The sequence below is a fragment of the Chrysochloris asiatica genome, unplaced genomic scaffold (assembly GCF_000296735.1).
Source record: "Chrysochloris asiatica unplaced genomic scaffold, ChrAsi1.0 scaffold00105, whole genome shotgun sequence".
Lineage (NCBI taxonomy): Eukaryota > Metazoa > Chordata > Mammalia > Afrosoricida > Chrysochloridae > Chrysochloris > Chrysochloris asiatica.
The window spans coordinates 101,799-113,224 of record NW_006408623.1 but is presented as its reverse complement, the minus strand read 5'-3'; the positions used below and the strand labels follow the sequence as shown (position 1 = coordinate 113,224).

At 43.2% G+C, this 11,426-nt stretch overlaps 1 protein-coding gene across 1 annotated transcript in view; it reads right to left on the bottom strand.

Annotated features, from left to right (window-relative positions):
• Window positions 1-11,426, bottom strand: part of LOC102814845 (deleted in malignant brain tumors 1 protein-like) — a 90,649-nt gene that overhangs the window by 76,272 nt on the left and 2,951 nt on the right. Inside the window, exon 2 of the mRNA XM_006867461.1 lies at window positions 623-688. Within this exon, the coding sequence (XP_006867523.1) occupies window positions 623-688 (66 nt within the window). The remainder of the gene's footprint in view (window positions 1-622; window positions 689-11,426) is intronic.

The following is an 11,426-nucleotide window of genomic DNA, read 5'->3' as shown; positions in this document are numbered from 1 at the left end:
GTACAGCCAGAATGCTTGTTAGAAGCCAGGAATGCCAGATTTTGTCTTTTTGGGCATATTATCAGGAGGATACAAGTCCCTGGAGAAAGACATCATGCTTAGTAAAGGAAGGGTTGGTGAAGGAGAGGACCCCCAATGAGATGGATTGGCACAGTGGCAGCTGCAATGGGCTCAAGCATATCAATGATTTTGAGGTTGTCATAGGACTGGGCAGTGTTTTGTTCTGCTGTGCAAAGGTTGTTATGAGTCAGTACCGGCTCAATGGCACCAAACAACAACAACAACAACAACAATGACAACAGCAATTGAACTATCATGTTTTCTTTCAAGACTGGGAACCCACTATGGTTCTGTTTAAGCATCGGCCATGTCTAGGTTAAGGAGATCGGTTGTTAGTCTCAATCTTTTCTGAACTATGAAATGGTTCTCCTGAAAAATAGAAAGATTAGGGCTCTCAGATGCTAATTTGTGTGGGAGGTCTAGCTATCTGCCCCAGTCCTGGAGACTCCTGCTTCCTTATTCTTGAGGGTCCCAGTGGCTCTCACTGTGTAGGTCCTCTCAGGGTTGTGGTGACTCACTTATAACCCATTGAAATTGTGTGTGCTGTAAGGAAGGTGCTTACCTGGTGGGCTAAGCGCTGGCACATTGGCTCTGCGGCTGGCAGGTCTTGAGTCAGCCACGGGCAGAACTAGGAAAGCATAGAAACGATCATTAGGATTGTTACCTTCTTTCCTGGTATTGTTGTTGTTGTTGTTGTGAAGTGCCATCGAGTCGGGTCCGACCCATAGCGACCCTGTACAGGGTTTCCAAGGGTGTAAATCCTGGTATAGACTCAAGGAAATCACTCCACCAGGAGCTGGAGAAGGGTCACCAGCCATGCCATGCCTTGTCTAAAACATTGGAACTGGCCATGGCCACAAGCATCTGACGAGGATGCATGGCCATAAGGAATGACCAGGCTCCTGGTGAGACTGGAGTCAAGTTCACATGGCTCATTGAAAGCTGTGCTGCTGCTGTTCCCAAATGCCTTTCCCCTTATAACCTATGCCCATTCAAGGCTCTGTGTGAGGTTACTACTCAGCAGTAGAAAAACCAATCAATGAAGAATGGGACAAAAGGTCCAGAAATTGTGTGGTTCATAGGATGCTGATTGTCTTGGAAGACCCCAGGAAAGACGTTCTATATATCATGCCTTAAAACGAAAATAAGTATAATGTCCTTTAACAAGTCCTGGTATGACACTGTAAGATTCGACCGCTAACTGCAAGTTCAGTGGTTCAAATCCATCTGCTGCTCCTTGGAAATCCTATACAGGGTTGCTGTGAGTCAGAACCAACTCGCTGGCACTCAGTAACAACAACAGTGCATGACTGGACTCATATGAGTTGGAAGCAACTCAATGGCAACATGATGTATCTGTTCCTCTCATCTTGATGGTAAGGCTGCAGACCTGTGCAACCACACACTTAATCACTGGTCTTACCCGATAAGACGACTGGCACGTTTTTATTCTCTGTTGACACTGAAAAACAGAAACACCATTTACAAGGGTCTGGTTTCATTTGCTCACAGATGCCATACTAACATAGCAATACAAGTAAAGGCTACTGGCCATTTCCAAAGGAACACCTGTGTTAATGAATCCATTTCTCAAAGAGAGGAACTTGCCTTTTCTGGACACTGCCTAGCTGGACTGTTGTAGTTTCTCCCACAAGGGGTCAAACCGCCTGTCCACATACAAACTGCTTGCACAGTTGTTTACTCAAGCAACAGACATTTATTAGGTATGTACGTGCCAGACACTGTTAATTCTAGGGACACGGTGATGAGGAAGACAGGTAAACCCCCGACTTTGTTGTTGTTAGGTGCTGTCAAGTCAATACCAACTCATTGTGACCCTAGACACAACAGAACAAAACACTGCCCAGTCCTGTGCCAACCTCATAATCACTGCTATGATTGAGCCCATTGCTGCTGCCACTGTGCCAATCCATCTCGTTGGAGGTCTTCCTCTTTTTCACCGACCTTTGGCTTTACCAAGCATTATGTCCTTCTCTAGGAACTGGTCACTCCGGCACCATGTACAAAATATGAGAGAGGAAGTCTGGCCACCCTGGCTGCTAAGGAACGTTCTAGCTGTACTTCTTCTAACTCATATCTGTTTGTCCTTTTGATGGTCCACAGTATGTTCAGTATTTGCCTCCTGCCTTAATGGAGTTATAATGTCATGCTGGAGGTGACCCTGGACGCCATGCACAATCCCATTAGCAGTGACTTTCTACCCATCCTCACATAGAAAGGTTAGTGACTCAAGTACACCCAAAGGCCCCGCAGGTGAAAGTCCTGGCAAAGTACTTTGGAAAATCAGTCACTGAAACCCCTGTGGAGCTCAGTTTCATGCTGACACACGTGGAGTTGTCATGAGTCGGAACCAACTAATGGCAACTGGTTTTCTGAGCTTAGAAATGCTGAGGGTGGCATACACTCATTTTTTTTTTTTTTCCTTTGCACCCATCATCCATGATTTGAACTCATAGTTCACAGACCTACCTGATGAAGCAGTTGGGTGGTCAACATCTTCTAGGATGGTGGAAGTTGAAAGAGCTGTTGGAAAAAACAGCAATATGAGGAAAATGACTCTTGCTACTGACCAACAACAGCTTAATACTTAATGGAAAGAGAAAGAATCTTTTCATCTGCTTAACATTTCCAGAGGGAGAAAGTCAATGACCCTTCAACAAGCTCATCCCAAATGGAGAATTTAAAAAAGTAACGGTGACTTTGAAACCTTAGGCTAAGCAAAAGAAGCCAGGAATAAAGGCCACATCTTGTATAATTCCACTAGTAGGAAATGCTCAGAAGAGGAAAACACGCAGAGACAGGGAAGATGAGTGGTTGCCAGGGGTCTGGGGTGGGCGGGCAGAGGGAGAAGATGGAGAGTGACTACTTAGTGGGTGCGGGGTTTTCTTTCAGGGGACAGAGTGTTCTGGAACACTAGGGAGGTGATGGCTTCAGAGTCACTGGCACAGCCATTACCCCACCTCTCAGGTAAACAAACGGAAGTGCAAGGAAGTGCAGAACCGTGATGAGAGTCAGACAGCTGGGACAGGGTCAAACACAGAGTCTCCTTCTAGAGTCTGCTCCCAGTGAAGGGGAGGCGGCACTTGGGTTTGAAAAGTGTCCTTCTTGGGTCACTTGACATGAGGTCTAAGGACTTCTATGTGCGTGTTCTCTCTTTGGTCAGTGCTTGAAACTGGACAGAAACAAGCAAGCTGGAAACAGCCAGGTGGTGTGTGTTCAGTCAAACATCCACTCATGTAACAAGCACCGAACCACCACCAGACAGCGAACAAGCAGGCATTTCTCTAAAGCGTGTGCATGTGTGAGTGTGTGTGTATGTGTGCATGTGGCATGTGGCATGTGTGTGGAGACAATGTCTGAGAAAGATACTGATTCTGCACTCAAGAAACTGTCAATGTCATTAGTGGGTACGCACATAACTAAAACAGAAAACACAGTTGTCATTGAGTCTGATACATGGAACCCCATCTGTGTCAAGGTACAACTGTGCTCCACTGGGTTTCCAGTGGCTGTTTTTTCCAAAGTAGAATTCTAGGCTTTTTTTCCCAGGGGTCTCTGGATGGACTCGAATCTCCAACCTTTCAGTTAGCAATTGAGTGCCACCTAGGGATGCTACACACACCCATGAAGGAGAAGAATTGAACTAAAAGAGAGGACAATTCAAGAGTTATGTTGCTAAGTGCCATGGAGTTGGTTTTGACTCATAGTGACCCTGTATAGAGTTCCAAGGTTTTTAAAATCTTTTGTGGGAGCAGATAGTCTCATCTTTGTCCTGCAGAGTGGCTAGTGGGTTCGAAATGCTGAACTTGTGGTTTGCACTTCAGTGCTTTTATAGAAAAGGGAGTTACCACATGAGTTGAAGTGGGGAGATTAGGCGAGGCTGGTGTCCTGGGTGGGGGGTGCAAGGAAATGTGGATTTGGGAGAAGTAAACTCAAGAGTCAGGATATTAAATGCTGCCCTGGCTCAAGATCAGCCCATCTTTTCACCAAAAGCTTGCTTCCCTCATCTGCAGTGGAGCCTCCGAGTACCAGAATAGGCAACATGTCAGTCAGTCTTCATAGCAGATAATAGGACTTTAATGTGGTTTGGAGAGATTTGAGGTCACATGCTAGGGCTCCACAGTCAGATCGGTTGTGCTATCTATGCATCAACATTGGGGACACTATTTAGCCTATTTTATCATCAGCTTTCTCATTTGGAAAGTGGAGATTAGAGCGATTCTCTCATCAGGCTGTTGCGAGAGTTAAGTCTGAAAATCCAGGCCAGGCAGTCCTCGCAGTGACTGGCATAACGTAAGGCAATGCTGACCCATAGACGTCAAGTGCGGGCCATATCTATCATTTCTAATTTTTAGCGGCCACATTCTCAAAAGTAAAAATTAACTTGTGAAAATAATTTTAATAGTTTGTTGTTCTTGCTAAGTACTGACTAATAGCTACCCTGTATAGGGTTTCTGAGAAGAGGCTGGTGGGTTTGAACCACCGACCTTGTGATTAGCAGTCCAGTCCAACAGCACTTATCTTACAGTGCCACAACATATATCATATGTAACCCAGCTAACCAGTCAAAATAAACCCATTCCAACTCATAATAATCTCATAGGGCAGAGTAGAACTGCCCCATCAGATTTTCCCTGGATGGAGAAGGACCCTATGCTTGGTAAAGTAGAGGGCCAATGAAAAAGAAGACCCTCAATGTGAGGGATTGACACCGTGGCTGCCACAATGCAACAAACAGCAATGGTTGTGAAAACGGCGCAAGACTTGCGTGTGTTTCATTCTGTTATCTGAGCGGGCTTCAAAAAGTTCATGGAAAAAATTGAATTAAGCAGTAATGGAATTTTTCCATCAACTCTTTGAAGCCGTTCCATACATGGGGTCACTATGAGTCAGAACTGACTTGGAGGCATCTAACAACACCAGTCTTTGGAGGAGAGGATTTCCAGCTCTTCCTCCCACAGAGTGGTTGGTAGGCTCAAAGTGTTGACATTATGGTTAGCAGCCAAGTGCTTGCTTAATCATTGTACCATCAGGGCTCCTTTATTTAACCCAATATATCCAAAATATTGACATCTCAACATGTAATCACCATTGTTGTTGTCAACTGCCATCAAGTTGGTTCTTACTCATAGCAACCCTATATAGGGTTTCTGAGGAGCAGCTGGTGAGTTTGAACCACTGGCCTTGTGGTTTAAACTGACCTTATGGTCAAGTGCTTATCCTACATCCCCACACCAGGAATCAACAGAACAATTTTATAGTCTTTATATTGTACTAAATCTTTGAAATCTGGTATGTATTTTGTACTTGTTGCACAACTAATATTGGAGAAGCTATATTTCAAGGACTCACTGACCACAGGAGAAAAATGCTGACTGTATTGCAGGTAAGGACTTACTAAGAAGTAATTATTGTCCTCCTCATTTTCAGTATATGAATTATGTTGTTGTGTGCTGTCGTGCTGATCCCAACTCATAGTGACCCTATAGGAGTAGAAGCATCCCACAGGGTTTCCTGGACTGTAGTCTTTAGGAGAGCAGATCTCCAGGCATTTTCTCCTATGAAGCTGCTGGTGGGTTCGAACTGTGGATTGTTCAGCTAGCAGTGCATAACCATCATACCACCAAAACTCCTTATATGAATTCTATGATGGTATAACTGAAAGGGCAGCAATTACTGGTGATGGGAGAGTGGAGATGGCACCAACTAGCATGCTGATGAGATGAAAATGGCACAGAATGGTACCCGCCACTCCCCACAATGAGGAAGGAGTATACCTCAGTTACGTAATTCACCAGCGCAGAAGAATAATTCAATCTTCTCCAAAGAGACATTTCTCAAACAGTGGGTCAGATGTTCCAGTTCCCTTTCCATAAATCCAAAATCTGTGAGGTGACCCTTTTATTTATTTCTCTATAACACACATGCACAGACACATACAATCATCCCTCCACATATATACGAACAGACACACAGACCTATATACACGCCAAGCTCTTTTTCTGTTAGTCTTTGCCTTTTTGAAGCATGTGAAGTGGTCACTGTTGTGTGATCTTGGTCTTTGACAGTAAAACTATACACAGTGAAACGTAAAGTACAGTGAGACAGCAGGAGATGCAGACCTCTTTGGGTTCCTCTTGTACATTTTCTCAAATTATTCACTCTCAATACTATTCAACCATTCAACCTCTCAGCCATTCAACCTCGCAACCATCATCAGTATTGAGAGACGACATCACAAGCATCGATTAGCCTTACAACTTAGGAGCTATGCTACACTTGGTAATGGTGATGGTGGGGTTGTCCTTACCTGATGGCATTGAATTGGTAGCAGATACAGGAGAGGAAAGGGTTGAGATTGCAACAGGTAGAACTGTAATAAAGAAACACCTGTTAGCAGTGAGTAATTGCTCATAATGATTTGAGACAAGTGGGGCCACCCAGGAGCTCCCTGAGATTCCTTAAGATGAAGTTTTACCTCCACTCTGAAGTGACCACTGAGTAAGAGATGGAAATGCTCAATCACCTTTTGACTGCTGATTCTTGGTCCTGCCAGCTTCCACCACTCTCATCCTGCCTCTCTCCCAGACTCGATGTCCAAGTAGAGATCTTGGTTGTTTTGTGACCAGATTATATGGTTTTGGTCTTAAGGTTCTCCCTAAGAGTTGGCTGAAGGTCCAGACCACCAAGATTCCCTGGTACTCATGTTCATTCGTTCTGCTTAGTTTATTTTTAAGGTCATTTTATTGCTGGGCTTTCTCTGTGTTGTAAGTGTTCCACTGCCTAAAACCTTTCCAGGGATCTGCAGGGTCTTGTGTATTTCACCTGCTTCCCAGATACCATATCTGGTCATGGTGATCACCAACAACACATGAGGTCCATCCATAGAAGAAACAAGAGTTGGGATACCATGATTGCTAATCATTTGCATTCATATGGGTAGCTGCGCCCCCTCTTTTGATCACACCTTTCTTCTCTCGACTTGCTGTTTGGGTCACCGTATTTCAGTGACTATCCTGAGTGTCCGTTTCTGTGCCCTTTGGTAGTAGCAACTACAGAACTGCATTGAAACCAAGACCAAATTATTTCCTGCTTTGAATTGTTGTTGAAACCATGTGTTTCTCATAATGGAAGGTATTTTTTTAATGAAATAAAAAGACATTTCTGGGAGCAATATGGATTCTGGTGCAATTAGTGGGGCACATATGCCCTGAGGGGTCTCTAGTGATGGGGTGAGTGGAATTAAGTTTGTTTCTTCAGATTCATACAAGTATAAGTTCCTATCAAATGGCAGTACTAAAAGTGGGGTCAGAGTTTCCCACTAAGCTACAAAGGGGAAAAATGTAGGTGGGCACTATATGTCTCATGGGTCATGAAAAAACTAATAATTAAATGTGATTGGAAGAATATTGGGCCCAAGGAATGCTCACATCCTGATCCCTGAAACCAGTTCCAGGTCACCACAATAAAGCAAATATCTCAAATATGTCAGCTTTCAGGACAAAGGGGAATTAATATTGCCAATCAGCTGACCTTCAATAGAAAGACTCATCTAGGATCATCTGGTGGTGGTGGCTACATGCCATGGAGTCAATTTTAACACATTACGACCCTGTATAGGGCTTCCGAGGCTGCAAATCTTTACAGGACTGGAAAGCTTCTATCTGTGGTCCACAGAGCAGCTGGTAGGTTTGAACTGTTGACCTTATGGTTAGCAGCTCAGTTTGTAACCCAGTACACTACCAGAATTCCTCTGGGATCATCTAGATGGATTCATTGCAATCTCAGGGTCTTGAAAAGTGGAAGAGGAGGTGGAAGAGGGCTCAGAGTCAGAGATGAGAAGATGCTACACTGATGATATTGAACATGGAGAGATGGGGCTACAACCCAAGGAATACAGGCAGCCTTTAGAAACTGGTACAGGCAGAGAAACGATCCTCCCCTGGAGCCTCTAGAAAGACTGCAGCCCTGCCCACACCAATGAGACCCCATGTCAAACTTCGGACCTCCACAACTATAAGGCTACACATTTGTGTTGTATAAGCCCCTAGGTTTAGGGTAATTTGCTGCTATAGCAGCAATAGGAAACTCATGTGACAAGTCAACATTGCATGTGACCAAATGATGCTCCGTCCAAAGAAAACTTGAAGCATGTCATTCATAAAAATGGAGAGTTTAGATACTGTCAGAACCAAGCTGAAGCTTAGGGATACCAGCACACCTTAGAGGTATTGCGGCTTCCATTCCAGATCACCAAAATAAGTAAATAAATGAGTCACACACGTTTTCGGGTTTCCCAGTGCGTATAAAAGTTATGTTTGCACTATAATGTAGTGTATTAATCTCTCTCATTTACTTTTCTTCTGTATTTAGAAGGAACCCAGACCTGTCCCAAGGGAAAAAAACACAAAAATATTTCCTTACCTGATAATATGGCTGCTGAATTTCCATCACCTATTGGTACAAACATATTGAAATGTTTCATGTACAATTAAATTGAATAACTTTTACTTTCCCTACTTACTGGTCTTCAATAAATCTTTAATAAGATGATAGGTCTAATAGATAAAAGTCCTGGTGTGGTACAGTGGGTTAATGCGCTGGATTGTAAAGTAGTTTGAATTACAACATTGGCTCTTCAAGCTCACCAACAGCTCCTCAGAAACCCTATACAGGGTTGCTATGGGTCAGAACTGACTCAATAGCACATGACAACAACAATATATAAAATGGGAATTAAGAAAATGCCTACCTCATAAGGTTGTAAAAATAAAATAAATCACACATGAAGAATGTGTAGAATTAATTCACTCTTCTGAGCAGAGGTCAGCAAACGGAGGCCTGTGGTTCAAACCCAGCATAGTACCTCTTTTTGTAAATCAAGTTGACTGAAACATAACCATGACCATTTGCTTGTGAGTTTATCTACAGCTGCTGTATAGGGTTTCTGTGACTTGGGTTTGGTTTCATTTGTTTGTTTGTTTAGTTTTTAGGTTACAGCAGGGATGAGTAAATGTGATAGAGAACATCTAGCCCACAAAGCCTACAATATTTTCTCTATCTTGTCTTTTACAGAAAAAGTTTGCCACCCCCTGAGTTAAGGAGTTAAATAACTAATAGCTATATAGGTAATTTTACTTGGATCCATAATCAATGCTTATGGAAGCAGCAGTTGAGAAATTGAATGATATATTGCATTAGGCAAATCTGTTGCAAAGATCTCTTTAAAGTGTTCAAGAGCAAAGATTTGAGGACTAAGGTGAGCTTGATCCAAACCTTTGTATTTTCAATAGCCTCATATGCAAACAAAAGCTAGACAACAAATAAGGAAGATCATAGAAGAATTGATGTATGTGGATTATGGTGTTGGCAAAGAATATTGAAAGTATCATGGACTATAAAAAAACAAACACATCTGTTTTGGAAGTGCAGCCAAAATGCTTCTTGGAAACCAGAATGGCTAGACTTCATCTCATATAACTTCAAACATGTTATCAGGAGGGACCAGTCCCTGGAAAAGGACATCATGTACGGCAAAGTAGCAAAGGCCACGGGGGTTGGGGGGGGTGAGGAAGCTTCCCCCATGAGATGGGCTGACACAGTGGTTACAACAATGGTGACAGACATGGCAATGGTAAGGTTGACACAGAAGAGAGCAGTCTTTCTTTCTGCTGTGTGTAGGGTCACGATGGATAGGAATCAGCTCTCTAACAGCAGCACAACATTTAAGAAGAGGACTTAGAACAGTGCTTGGAACACTGGAAACACTCAACAAAAGTTGGAAGTTGATTCTGATTCTCATCCATCTGTTTGACCTCACTTACTCCACATGGAGCACTGATGGACAGATGTTTTTCCCTTTATAAGAAGAGTGTTAAGTGACTTGCACAAGGTCACACTAAAAAAGTGGTAGAGATAGAACTTGAACTCTGATCTTGTGCTCCAAAGTCATCATATTTCTCAGTCTTAGTTTAGTAAACCCTCCTGTCTTGAACATGCTTCTGGTGGATTTCCTAGTTATTTGAAAGGCTCACTGTTTTCCTAATATACCACTAGGTTGATAATTCATGTACAAAAAAGACCAGACTTGTTGGTTAGGTAGAAACTAGTGGAACCCAGACACTGTGGCCTTTAGTCACCCTTCAGGTCTAGAATTGAACTCACCCCCTGACTCAATTTTCTGCCAAACATTCGTTGTTGTTGTTAAGTGTCATTGAGTTGGTTCCGACCCATAGCGACCCTGTATAGGGTTTCCGAGGAGCGACTGGTGAGTTTAAACCGTCCACCTTGAAGTTCAAACTGACTTTGCAGTCCAGCGCGTTAGCCCACAGCGCCACACCAGGACTCCAACAATAGACAAGTGTATAAGGGGGACAATGACGCTAGTGAGAGCCACACTCCTGAGAATAAGCAACCATCTGAGACCAAAAGGGCAACATTTATCCAAGGACAAAGTTCAGATGAGTTAAGAAAGAAGGAAGACGAAAACAAGAAGGAAAGACGTGGGAGGAGTGGAGCTACATCGAGGGACTGGGATCGATGAGATGAAACAAACTGTGCATGATTTATTGGACGTAAAACTGATGGTCTGCTATGTAAGTCCTCACCCAATTCACAATAAAAATTCCAAAGAAAACAAAAAGCATGCATTCGATTCTCCCTTCCTAATTTGACTTAGTCATTCCAACTGAAAAAGCTTTTAAGCAAAAGGCAAATGTGACAAAGTCAGGGTTCATACTGCGAATCCAACATGGAATACCTCCTACCTGGGGCCACAGGCAGCAACTGGTCAGCATTCTCTGTAGGGAGAGAATTTGTTGACTATTAGAACAAGAAACAGTTAAGAGCCGTATCCCACCAGCAGGGAAGGCTTGCTGTTATTCGTAAGTGCCATTAAGTCAGTTCTATCTCATAGCGACGCTGTATAGGGTTTCTGAGGAGTGGCTAGTGGGTTTGAACTGCTGACCTTGTGATTAGCAGTCCAGTGCTTATCTTACAATGTCACACCAATACAGTGTGAAAACCCACTTCCATGGAGTCTATTCCAACTCAGTGACCCTGAACAGGGTTTCTGATGCTGTAAATTTTTACCAAAGTAGACAATTTCATCCTTCTCTCTCAGGGCAGATGAGGTTTGAACTGCCGATCTTGTGGCTAGCAGTCCAGTGCTTATCCTACAGAACCGCTAGGGTGTAAAGCTATAAAAATAACTCACCAATGTTTTTCCATAAGCATGGTGGCAGGAAAGATGTTTTAAGAAGAAATTCCAATGCAAAAATGAAAATATCAACACTGGGGCATAACCCTCATGACTGAAATGAATATAAAGCTATTTCTTAAGAAAG